The sequence below is a fragment of the Pristis pectinata genome, chromosome 34 (genome assembly GCF_009764475.1).
Source record: "Pristis pectinata isolate sPriPec2 chromosome 34, sPriPec2.1.pri, whole genome shotgun sequence".
In the NCBI taxonomy this organism is placed as follows: Eukaryota; Metazoa; Chordata; class Chondrichthyes; order Rhinopristiformes; family Pristidae; genus Pristis; species Pristis pectinata.
Window position 1 is genome coordinate 647204 of NC_067438.1, and position 13435 is coordinate 660638.

The following is a 13435-nucleotide window of genomic DNA, read 5'->3' on the forward strand; positions in this document are numbered from 1 at the left end:
CAGTGCTTGGAAAAATGCTAGAATCTATAAGGAAGGATGTAGTCAACATGGATTTATTAAAGGAAAACCATGTCTGACAAATGTGGAGCCTATGAGGATGTAGACAAGGGGGACTAATGTAGGGCCTTGGTGAGACCACACTAGTATTGTGTAGTTTTGTACTTGCCAGAGGAGTGATGCAGTGAAGGAGTTTGGAAGAATAAAAGGGGATCACAATGAAACACAAATAATTTTTGCAGGCTTTGACAGACTAAATGCGGGGAGGATGTTTCCACTGGATGGGGAATCTAGAGCCAGGGCACAATTTGAGAACAATGGGTCCCCTAACATTTCTTCACTTAGAGGGGTGGTGAACCTTTAGAGACACAGGAGAGACTGCAGATGCTGGAGGTTCTCAGCGGGTCAGGCTGCATCTGTGGAGGGAAATGGACAGTTGATGTTTTGGGTCAGGCCCCTTCATCTGCATTGGGTGGGGGTGGGGGTCTCAGGGCACAGTGGTGGTGGGGAGGGGAGGTGGGGACAGGGGATGTGCGTGGTAGGGATGGGGAATATGGGGACGAGAGGAGGGGAGGGTGGAGGGGATGGATGGGGAGGAGGGGATGGGAGGGGAGAGGGGGTGGGGAGGGGGAGGGGAGAGGGGGTGGGGGAATGGGGGAGGGGAGAGGGAGGGTGGGGTGAGGGAGGGGAGGGGAAATTGGCGGGAAGAAGGAATGGGGAGGGGGAGGGTGGGGTGAGGGAGGAGGGGGAGGGGGGAGGGGGAATGGGGAGGGGAGGGGGGAGGGTGGGGTGAGGGAGTTGGGGGGGAGGGGGAATGGGGAGGGGAGGGGGGAGGGTGGGGTGAGGGAGGGGAGGGGAAATTGGCGGGAAGAAGGAATGGGGAGGGGGAGGGTGGGGTGAGGGAGGAGGGGGAGGGGGGAGGGGGAATGGGGAGGGGAGGGGGGAGGGTGGGGTGAGGGAGGAGGGGGGGAGGGGGAATGGGGAGGGGAGGGGGGAGGGTGGGGTGAGGGAGGGGAGGGGGGAGGGGGAATGGGGAGGGGAGGGGGGAGGGTGGGGTGAGGGAGGGGGGGGAGGGGGAATGGGGAGGGGGGGAGGGTGGGGTGAGGGAGGGGGGAGGGGGAATGGGGAGGGGAGGGGGGAGGGTGGGGTGAGGGAGGGGAGGGTGAGGGGGGGAGGGGGAATGGGGAGGGGGGGAGGGTGGGGTGAGGGAGGGGGAGGGGGAATGGGGAGGGGAGGGGGAAGGGAGGGGTGAGGGAGGGGAGGGGGAATGGGGAGGGGAGGGGGGAGGGAGGGGAGGGGGAGGGGGAATGGGGAGGGGAGGGGGGAGGGAGGGGAGGGGGAGGGTGGGGTGGGGAGGGGGAGGGGGGGAGGGGGAATGGGGAGGGGAGGGGGGAGGGAGGGGTGAGGGGGAGGGAGGGGTGAGGGGGGGGAGGGGGAATGGGGAGGGGAGGGGGGAGGGAGGGGAGGGGGAGGGGGAATGGGGAGGGGGAGGGGGAATGGGGAGGGGAGGGGGAGGGTGGGGTGAGGGAGGGGAGGGGGAGGGGGGAGGGTGGGGTGAGGGAGGGGAGGGGAGGGGGGAGGGAGGGGAGGGGGGAGGGTGGGGGGAGGGAGGGGGGGAGGGGGAATGGGGAGGGGAGGGGGGAGGGTGGGGTGAGGGAGGGGAGGGGAGGGGGGAGGGTGGGGTGAGGGAGGGGAGGGGAGGGGGGAGGGAGGGGAGGGGGGAGGGTGGGGTGAGGGAGGGGAGGGGAGGGGGAGGGGGGAGGGGGAATGGGGAGGGGAGGGGGGAGGGTGGGGTGAGGGAGGGGAGGGGGAGGGGGCGGCTCCCTCCCGCATCAGGTGCGGCTCCTCCCCGTTGCCCTTTAAACTGAGGCCGCGCCCCCTGACTCGCCATTGGCTGGTTCACAATGATTGACAGGAGCGACCAGTGACGACACTTCCGGTGGGAAAGCGCGGCGGGAACATGGCGCCCGGAGGGAAAATCAACCGTCCGCGCACGGTGAGTGGGGAATAACCCCCGACCCCTCACCCTTGACCCACCCCACACCCCCGACCCGACCTCTCACCCTTGACCCTCACCCCCGACCCCTCACCCCCGACCCACCCCACTCACCCCGACCCCTCACCCCCGACCCACCCCACTCACCCCGACCCCTCACCCCCGACCCACCCCACTCACCCCGACCCCTCACCCCCGACCCACCCCACTCACCCCGACCCCTCACCCCCGACCCACCCCACTCACCCCGACCCCTCACCCCCGACCCACCCCACTCACCCCGACCCCTCACCCCCGACCCACCCCACTCACCCCGACCCCTCACCCCCGACCCACCCCACTCACCCCGACCCCTCACCCCCGACCCACCCCACTCACCCCGACCCCTCACCCCCGACCCACCCCACTCACCCCGACCCCTCACCCCCGACCCACCCCACTCACCCCGACCCCTCACCCCCGACCCACCCCACTCACCCCGACCCCTCACCCCACTCACCCCGACCCCTCACCCCACTCACCCCGACCCCTCACCCCACTCACCCCCGACCCACCCCTCACCCCCGACCCACCCCACTCACCCCGACCCCTCACCCCACTCACCCCGACCCCTCACCCCACTCACCCCCGACCCACCCCTCACCCCCGACCCACCCCACTCACCCCGACCCCTCACCCCACTCACCCCGACCCCTCACCCCACTCACCCCCGACCCACCCCTCACCCCCGACCACTCACCCCCAACCCCTCACCCCACTCACCCCCGACCCACCCCTCACCCCCGACCACTCACCCCCGACCCCTCACCCCACTCACCCCCGACCCACCCCACACCCCCGACCCCCCCACTCACCCCCGACCCCTCACCCCCGACTCACCCCTCACCCCACTCACCCCCGACCCCTCACCCCACTCACCCCCAACCCACCCCACTCACCCCCTCCCCCCGCCTGCCCCCCCACACACCCGCTCTCCCCCCCCCGCCTGCCCCCCCACTCTCCCCGCCTGCTCCCCCACACCCCGCCTGCAGAGTGCAGAGGAAGAGAACAGGAGACAGAGCAGACGAGGTGCTGGGTTCCACAGAGCGGGCGGGGACAGAGGCTGGGGGTCTGAGCACAATCTCTGGAAGTGTGGAAATGGTGAGGACGGGTAGGAGAGGGTGCGGAGTGAAGGGCTGGGCTGGCACGGTGCTACCTTCCCACTTCACTCTGGCACCATCCGAAAGTGACGGAGGAGGTGCAGAAATGTAGTGGAATAATTCCAGGAATGGGGTTACACTGGGGAAGCTGGGACTGGTGGGAATTTCTGCTGGGATCTGCGATGGACTTCCTTTTGTGCCGTAAAGCAGCGTGAGAGGCTGGGCAGAGCGGAGGTCTGACCAGTCTCGTGCGTGTTCCTTCCCTCAGACTAACACCTTTTCTTCCTTTTGCCCTTTTCAGGAGTTGCAGAGAAAACTTTTCAAGAGGCGAAGGGCTGCCAGTAAAGCGAAGAGGAAGAAGCCCATAGTTGGTGCTGTGATTGACGAGGGCCTGATCACCATCCATCACCTGAAGAAACGATGGTGAGAGACCAGCTTGTCCTCAGGCCTCTTGTTCTGGCACAAGCATTTGCTGGGCACCAGAGACATCTGCTCTCACAGTTCCCTGGTGAAGCTGTGTAGCTTGCACTTTCCCACACTTAGTTGTCATTAGTTAATGTGAAAATCAAGGTGTAGAATCTCTTCTGTCAAAAGTTGTGAATCTTTGAAATTCTGTCTGCCAACCCCCCTTCCATGGGCCATGGGTGCTTGGTCTGTTTATTCTAGGTTAGGAATCAGGAAATGTTTGGACACTTGGGGCATTGGGCTGATCTGACTGAATGGTGAGCAGGCTGCAGGGGCTGAATATCCCTCCCCTGGTCTCGTAATATGATCTCCAAACCACCAGGCTCTCTGCACTCTTCCAATTCTGGCCTCAGGTTTAACACTCTAATGCCAGTGGCCATGCCTTTATCTGCCTGAGCTCTGGAATTCCCTCCCTAAACTTTACTGCCTCTCTCTCTGCTCCTTCTGCCCTAATTGAGGTGACTGTCCGAGTGTCGTACAGTTGCTGGAAGGTGCTATTGTCAGGTAAATCCCTGAAAATAGAGTCACAGGTAGACAGGGTTGTAAAAAAAGGCTTTTGGCATCCTGGCATTTATAAATCAAAGTATTGAGTATAGGAGTTGGAATATTTTGGTGAGGTTGTATAAATCATTGGTGAGACCAAGTTTAGGATATTATGTCCAGTTCTGGTCGCCGAACTACAGGAAGGATGTCGGTAAGATTGAAAGAGTGCAGAGGAGATTTACAAGAATGTTGCCGGGTCTTCAGGAGTTGAGTTACAGGGAAATGTTGAGCATGTTAGGACTTTATTCCTTGGAGCGGAGAAGAATGAGGGGAGATATGATAGAGGTTTACAAAATGATGAGGGGCACAGACAGAGTTAATGCAAGTAGACTCTTTCCACCTAGATCAGGAGAGAGAAGTACGAGAGGACGTGGCTTTAGGGTGAGAGGGGAAAGGTTTAGGGGGAACATTAGAGGGAACTTCTTCACTCAAAGAGTGGTGGGAGTGTGGAATGGGCTGCCATCTGATTTGGTAAATGCAGGCTCGCTCTTAACTTTTAAGAGTAAATTGGATAGATACATGGACGGGAGAGGTCTGGAGGGGTATGGGCTGGGGGCAGGTAAATGGGACTAGCAGAATAATGTTTTGGCACAGACTAGAAGGGCCGAATGGCCTGTTTTCTTTGCTGTAGTTTTCTATGATTCTATGGTAGCAGCTCTCTGCTGGTTCGGTAGCATGGTGACTTACTAGGCTGTGATATTTCTCATTTGCAGTTCAAATAAGAGAGCGAATATCACACTTTCTGGGAAGAAGAGGAGGAAGCTGCAGAAACAGATCCAGCACAGTCAGAGGGAGGGCTCTGCTATGGATGGTACTGTGAGAACATCTCTCCTTGCCCTTTCCTTCAATCAACTGAGTGGCTGAATGTTTCCGCACACGCTTGCATAAAATGCTAGAAGCACTCGGCAGGGTAGGCACCCAGTGAGGGAGAGAAACGGAGTCAGCGTGAAATGCTAACTCAGTCTCTCCCCAGTTGTGAGTGCTCGGCACCAAGGAGAAAGCCCAGAGCACCTGTCCCTGAACCTGCCGATCTAGAGGACTGAGCCACTGTTTCCTGACCCTTGTATTCATCCTGCTCCTCACCGCACCCATGGGCTGTGAGCTCGGCCCCCCTTGGATGCCAGCTTGGCCCCCTCAGACTGCCTCCCACCCAGAACGCTGCCCCCGTCAGCTCAGATGGATCTGTCATCCTTAATGTCTCCTCACTTTCGTGTTGCCGCTCCTGGTGCAACCTCAGCCCCTCTGGATTTGTTCTTTGTCACCCAGGACATGTCCCCCATGTGCTCCTGCCTCTCAACCCACACAGAGCCCTGACACCCCTGATGTAAACGCTGAGAGGGATTGACGGTGGGGGTCAGCCTGGCTATAACACGGATGCCAGACCTAGGCCAAGGTGCTTCTAATTGTCCAGATGAAGGGTGTCGACCCAAAACGTCCATTTCCCTCCTAGATGCTGCCTGACCACCTGGGCGTGTGGAGGGGAGGAGGAAATGTGGTAGCGAGATAGAAGAGCACCCATGATCTTACAGACAGGTGGAGCGGCACAAAGGCTGCATGACCCACTCCCATCTTCTGTGTTTAAATAGTCAATGATTACTCTTCCTTCACGCTGTGGAAGAAAACAAAGATGCAGCTGCTGTGGGCAAACACACACAAAATGCTGGGGGAATTGAGCAGGTCGGGCTGCATCCGTAGAGGGAAATAAACAGTCGACATTTCAGGTGGAGACCTTCATCAGGACTGGAAAGGAAGAGGGCAGAAGCCAGAATAGAAAGGCAGGGGGAGGGGCACACAAATAGCAGCAGAGATCACAGAGGGGGAGCAGTGAGTGAGGGCTTTCCGGAACTCCCGTTAGAGAATAACTTCTTCAGGGTGGGCATACCTCGAAGAGACTTCGCAGTGGGGCACAAAATTCCCCTGTTGTAAATGGGCCACCTCTTATCTTTAAACAGTGACCCTTGGTTCTAGATTCTCCCACGAGGAAATGTCCCTTCCACATTCATCCTGTTAAGATCACTCAGGATCTTGAATGTTTGGGTCAAGTCCTCTTGTCCTCTTCTAGCCCAGCCTGTCCAATCTTCACATGGCAAACCACCTACTCCAGGTATTCGTCTAGGTAGCAGGTCTTTGAACTGCTTCCAATGCTTTATTTCAGGAAGAATGTTACTGAGACCAATACTGTACACGGTACTCCAGGTGAGATCGTGCCAACGCCCGAGAAAACTGCCTGCATTTGCATTTAACTCCCCTTGCAATAAATGATAACATTGTGTTAGCTTTCCTGACTACCCACATACTAGCCAATTGCTTATCGTGCATAGACTCCCAGATCCCTCTACAATCGCTCACCATTCAGAGTACACTTCTTAAAATTTTTCTTGCCAAATCAGACAGTTTCACATTTTCTGACAACATACTCCATTTGTCAGATCTTTGCACACTCAACCAATCTGTCCATCTAACCCCCTTGTATTAACAACTTACTTTTATACTTATTTTTGCATCACCAACAAACTTAGCAGTCAAACCTTTGGTATCATCCAAGTAAGTTGCAAGAATTGTAAAATGCTGAGATCCAGCACTGATCCCTGCAGCACGCAACTGGTTTCAACCGACCAACCAGAAGACCCATACTGCCTACTGTTTCCTGTAAGCTGGCCAGTCTTCTCTCCACACAGTGTGTTACCTCCAACATGACGAGTTTTACTTTCTGCAATAAGGCAGCACCGTATCAAATGTCTTTTGAAAACATCTGGGTTATTCATTTAGGCTGAGAAAGGGGGCATTTTCTTCCCTTGGGGTCATGAACCTTTGGAATTTTCTCCCCCAGAGATGCTCCCTCAGTTAGTAATTTCAAGACTGGGATCAGGGGATTATTTTTACACCGGCGGGGATTTGGAGGAGATGCGCATCAGGCGGGAAGGGGGATGTGAAGCAGAAGCTGAGCTAGAGGGGCAGGAAGGCTTCCTCATGCTCCAATTATCAGTCACCCCCAGAGGTGCCCTTTAGCCCCCTCGCCCCACCCTCTGCTTCCATTCTGTTCACTGAGCCACTCCTTCAAATACTTTGACAATATTTTTGTCCATTTCCAGTTGAATCTGCTCCCCAAGGAATGAGGCAGGCGGCAGGCACGGAGGTGGTGAGGGACGGAGACAAGGAGCGGAAAGCAGAGGTGCAGAACGTGGAAATGAAGGATGAAGAGGCCTTGGAGCAGTCAGTGTGAACAGGACGGGGCAGAGGTTGCTGATCCCATTGAAGGACCCTGGATGTCTCAGTGTGGCTGCCATATGGGACCTAATTTTGCTACACATCTCCGCAGGTTTGTCCAGTGTCTGTGCCAACTGGACACAAATCAGTGACTAAATTGAGACAGTTGTTGATAGCATCCAGCTGTTGTGCTGCTCCACCAGAAGCCACTAACTACAGCAGCCAAACCACCAGCTCCTGGAGTGAAGCATCACCAGTGTATGTGAAGTGGTGCATTGACCAGTCGGGGCACCCACCAACATGCCAGTGCCACGTGTGTCCTTCCCTGGGGTCACTGGAAGCAGCTGCAGAGACCCAGACTGACCATCCCTGCTGGTCTGAGCCCAACTTCTCCCTCGCCAACTTCCAGCTCTATTTCTGCACACCCTTGCTCTTTCCACATCTGTCAACCACACCCCTCATCCCACCACCCTCTCCCCTCCACAGCTTTCCATCGCTCCCTTCCCCAGCCCTTCTCTCCTGCCCACAACCACACAACAGTATTGGTAACAAGAATGAATGGCACAAATGGATATCATCTGATCTTCTAGATCAGGATGTGGATGAGCAAACGAAGGAATAAATCTTGTATTTAATATTGTGTGTTGAGAAAGGATTAATTGCTAACTTTGAGAATGAAGGGGCTGTTTAGGAGCAGTAGTGAGCTGGAATTTTACATTATGCATTGACATTTGGATGTGAATGTAGGAGGCATGGTTCAGCATTTGCAGATGACCGACGTTGGTGATGGGTGGACAGGTTACATGACCATATTGATCCATGGCTGCATGGGCAGAGCCGTGGCAGGTGCCGTTTGATCCGGAAGTGTGAGGTGATGCACTTCAGGAGAAGTAACAAGGGGAGGACGTACACAGTGAATGAGGGCCCGAGGGAGTACTGAGGAATGGAGGGATAAGTAGATAACGCAGCAGAAGGGATACTTGCATTCTATGTCCCAGCTGATGTAGGCAAGAGCAGGGAGATGATGCTTTATTAACATTGGTTGGGCCACAGCTGAAGTACTGTGGACAGTTCTGGACACCATACAATGGGAAAGATGTCATTGTACATCACAGAGTAGACTCGATGGGCTGAATGGCCTAATTCTGCTCTTATATGTTATGGTACTGGAGAGGGTGCGGGGAGGTTCACGGGAACATTGCTGGTACGGAGGGTTTCAGTTACGAGGGGAGTCAGTAGGCTGGGTGTGTTTCTCCTGGAGCAGAGTAGGCAGAGGGGGTACTGACTGAAGTGTACAGAAAGGACGAGGGGCATGGATCGTCAGAAACTTTCCCACATGACAGGTGGTGCCTCAAACCAGAGGGCATTGGTTTAGGGGCAGGACAATTACAGAGGATCTTTTCCATCTAAGATATTTGGAATATACAACGCAAACCACAAAAGCCTGAGGAGGGAGATGGTTACCGTGAACCGCAGCCCATCCATGTTTGTTGTTGATACTGAGCCAGGGGTCAGTGTGGTCTGAGACACAGAAACAGGCCGATGCATCAAATTAATCTTTATTGATGATCACAAATACCAATAAAATTGACGCATATATTTAAAAAATCGGAGCCCAAGAGCTGATAACCAAACATGGCCAATCCCTGAGGTGCGGCCGCATGCCAGGAACACCTGTGGAATAGAGAGGAAGGGGCTGGATGTCCTTGTCCCGATCCCACTTCTGATGGTCTAACGTGAGGAACGGTCCCCGCTGACCAGGTCCTGTGGTGGTGGAGCCTGGTCCCGTACACTGGGGGACAGGGCCTTCTTCGTACGGATGCTGGGTATGGGGCCCATCCTCTGGTGTGCTCAGTGATGGAGCAGGGACGTGATGGACGGAGCTCAGGAGACCGGAGGAGATGATATCGCAGCCCCAATATCCTGCAATCAGCCATTCCCTTGAAACTGGTCGGACAGTCGGGGATGTTTCACAGAGTTAATATTGAGCAAAGGCTTCTCTCTGGGCAGAAGGAGATATGGACCTCTGAGGCAGGAGAGGGAGGTGGCGAGGGTCAGGGAGGGAATCCCAGGGCCCAGGCAGCCACCAGCGGACTGATTCAGTGACAGAGGGGAGGACAACGAAGGGCAGCTGGGGGAGTGGGGGAAGAGCCGTGTCTGGAGGCAGCAAAGACACTGTGAGGGCTTCTGCAGCCGAAGAGCTGAAGCAGCAGCAAAGTCGGGGGATGTCCCGGTGGGCAGGTTTCATGATGCAGCAGATACGTGGTCTGAAGCTGCATCAAAGGCACGGCTGAGGGCCACTGTGGCTGAAGAGCTGGCAGGGGTGTGGGAGGATGATAGAAGTCCCAGTGATGTGACCGATATGTGGATCCCTCTGACCCTCGCTGTGATCCAATTCCCTCTCTGGAAACGTCCCGGGGACAGACTGGTGTGTCAGCCAGGGATTATGCCTTTAATGCCGGTCTGGATTAGGACAGCTTTATACCTGCTGACTGGTGCTGAGCTAAGAAGCAGCATCACAATCCCTCCCCACCAGCTCTGAACAGGAGCCGGGTCTCTGCGCCAGCGGCTGCCGCCAGACTCCTGTCTGACCTTGAACCAGCAGCCTCACGGACCCCTCGGCACAAGGTCCGGCCCGCCACACCAGCTGGGGCGTGCAGCGGATGGCGAACGGGGACGAGCCGGTCTCAGGGGAGTCCGAGGACAGCGAGGATTCGGTCTTCGGCAAGGACGATGTGGAGCCGAGACCGCCCCCCCGCCCTCAGAACCAGACCCTCAAACACAAGGTGATTTACTACGCGGACCGTGTCTTCCTCTGTTTCTTGGCACTGCTGCTGCTGGTCCTCACCATGGAGGTTCTCTACAAGATCTGGTACATCACCAACTGGTCGGCAATCGTCCGTCACCTGAAGCAGCTGGCACAGTGGCTGTCAGCGCCCGAGGAGGACGAGCCAGAGTTATGATTGACGGCTGTGGCTGGCTGCAGGGAGTGTCTCTCCAACAGCAAGCCTCAGACAGTTGGCATCACTGGCATCCTGCACCATCCGCTGCATTGGAGTCTACATCTGGAGAGGGAGCCTGGCGCAGGAGGAAGACCCATTTGAAAAGCCACAGCTCATTCGACGAAATCTTCCCAACGTGTCATAACTGCAGCCTAAAACCCCTCAGCTTCTCCCCTCCAATCTGCTGCTTTTGTGCTGGAGGTGAGTCACCACTGGGTTCCCAGCCTCTGACTTGCTCTCACAGCCACAGTATTCACGTGACTGCTCAGTTCAGTAGATGTGGCAGGATCGCAGAACTTTGACCCCACGCATTGGTTCCAAGGTGGTTTGGCTCAGTATCCTGCCTGCTGTTTGTGTGTTCATCACGCATGTAGTCTGTACCACAGCCTCACTAGACGTACACCTCATGGTTTTTGGCATGCTTGGTGCTGGTTCGACATGCCCTTCTGCAGCCCTCACTGCACCATTGCCCCTGATAGTGAGGTAGAGGGAGGGAAATGGCAGCCCGCGGGGTTACAGCTTGAGCTGGAGCACATTTCCGCTGTCATCGATGGTCCACAGCACCTCATGGGTGCCCAGGTTTGAGCAGCCTGTTCTGTTCTGCCACTGTCCCGTTTCACCTGATTATAGCGCCACACGACACGCTGGAGGATGTCCTCAGTGTGAAGATGGCGCCGTGTCTCCTCAAGGACTGTGAAGTATTTGCTTCCATCAGTGCTGTCGTGGACAGGCACACCTGCCACAGGGAGATTGGCGAAGTCACGGTCAATGAGGTTTATCCCTTGGAAATAAGAACACTGCAGATGCTGAAACTCTGAAATAAAAGTGCTGGAAACACAGAAGGTTGGGCAGCATCTGTGGCGTTCCTTTGGTGGGTCTTTTGTGGTGGTGGTGCAGGACGCTCCCAAGGATTGTGAGGGGGAAGGCTGGCACGTTGTCAGTGAGCTGTCATCCTGTGAGTACACAATGTCGGGCAGGTTTTGCACTAGGATGTGGGACAACATTCCCAAAGTAGACAGCGGTCCCCAGAGGTTTATGCAGAGGGCTTTGCAACTGGAAGCAACTTTGCTTTGTCTGAATTCGGTGCCCAAGTCAGGGCCATGTTGGTGTACGGGTGTCTGTGTTCGAACGTAGTTAGTGGTAATCTGGGGTGATTTGCTCAGCCAGCGAAGAGTCAGCTGCAGGAGATGAGTCTGGAGTCGCATCTAGAGCAGAGCAGGTAAGGACAGCAGATTTCCTCCCCTGAAGGGCAGATGGTTTTCATGACAATCTGGCAGTTTTCCTGATCTTTGAGACTAAGATCAGTTATTGTTTTATTTCCCCCACCTACTGATTATTAGCTGAATGTCATGGGCTGCGTGGTGGGACTTGAACTCATGGCCCTGGATTCCGGTGAGGTACTTTAACTGCCATGCCACTGACATACCTGTGGGTGACTGTGTGTACATCTCTGCATTTTGCTGTGTGGTCAGGAGCTTTGTGGCTCTGCAGGTCTACAGGGTGGAACTCGATTGTTCCTTAAATCCCTCTGATATTTGTTGTAGGTGCAGCTTCCCTCTCTCTGGACATTCCACAGTGCACAGAGGGAGACTGTGTGGTTGGTTCATTGTGTGGTCAAGTCATAGAGTACTACAGAGCAGAAACAGGCCCTTCAGCCCATCTAGTCCGTGTCGACCTGATCTTCTGCCTAGTCCCATCTACCTGCACCCGGACCATATCCCTCCAAACCCCTCCCAACCATGGACCTATCCAAACTTCTCTTAAATGTTACAATTGAACCCGCATCCACCACTTCCGCTGGCAGCTCGTTCCACACTCGCACCACCCTGAGTGAAGTAGTTTCCCCTCAGATTCCCCTTAAATATTTCACCTTTCACCATAAACCTATGACCTCTAGTTCTTGCCTCACCCAACCAGAGGGGGAAAAGCCTGCATGCATTCACCCTATCTATACCCCTCATAATTTTGTCCCTCTATAAGATCTCCCCTCATTCTCCTGTGCTCCAGGGAATAAAGTCCTAACCTCTTCAACCTTTCCCTGTAACTCAGGTTCTCAAGTCCCGTCAGTATCCTCATAAATTTCCTCTGCACTCTTTCAAGCTTATAGATATCTTTCCTGTAGGTCGGTGACCGTCTTGCATTCAGTCTGTGACTGACCAGCCCCCAAACCTCAGCCTTGCAGAGACAGACTGTGCTAGCAGTGTTTAATGTCTTGAACCCAGACCCGTTATTTCCCTCCATGTGGTCCCACTTGGATGGAGAGCTTTGCTGATGAGACAGGCTGCCTCGAGCCTCAGTTCATGATGTGTGGCCCCTCGGTTCTGTGCTGCCCCTGCACAGCAGGACAAGGCCTGCTCACCCATACAGGGGCTGCACGACTAAACCAAACCCCCCGCAGTCAGACAGCCCATAGGGTCCCCGATCTACAGGGGTGCTCCAGTCTGTCCAGGACTCTGCTGCTGCAACAGGAGGTACATGGGGCAAGAAGCAAGAGGGAGCCACAGTAACAGTGACGTCACCCAACCTGCTGATCAGCCAATCACATCACAGAATTCACAAAGGCAGCAAATCATGAAGAAAGAACTAAGTTTATTACTTTAAGTATTTTGTATTGACAGTACATGTATAAGCCAAAGTCATAGATCTTATTAAAAGTACATTTTAAAATCTATTATTGTTAAATACTTGTAAGAATTACAATCTGCATTAATAAAGTGAATTTTCCCCACAGCCAGTGAGTTTGCTCCGCTGCCGTTACAACCAGCACACCATTAAATGTGCCCTTCACATTGGGGATGGGATTGAGAACCTCGAGGCCACGCATTGGCAGCACACAGAAGCCTAGCATAAGGTGCAGAGAGAGTGGGCCTCCTCACAAACTGTCGACCATCTGCACGTTCTTTGGCACCTCCCGTCCCATCTGTGGAAGAGTTTGCTATTCCCACATTGGTGTCAGGAGTCACTCCAGGACCCAAAGACCTGGAGTGAAGCAGATCATTCTCGACTGAGGTATTCACAGAGGGTGACGGTAGAGGGTTGATTTTGTGATGGGGTGCTGAGAGTTGAATCCAAACAGCTAACGTATC

At 55.3% G+C, this 13435-nt stretch overlaps 1 protein-coding gene across 1 annotated transcript; it reads left to right on the forward strand.

Annotated features, from left to right (window-relative positions):
- Positions 1-1868: 1868 nt before the first annotated feature.
- On the forward strand, positions 1869-13068 carry c34h11orf98 (chromosome 34 C11orf98 homolog). The gene is made up of 4 exons (XM_052043922.1): positions 1869-1993; positions 3434-3555; positions 4854-4951; positions 7233-13068. Exons 1-4 carry the CDS (start codon positions 1958-1960, stop codon positions 7361-7363), a joined length of 387 nt encoding a protein of 128 aa, XP_051899882.1. The 5' UTR covers positions 1869-1957; the 3' UTR covers positions 7364-13068.
- The last annotated feature ends 367 nt before the right edge of the window (positions 13069-13435 follow it).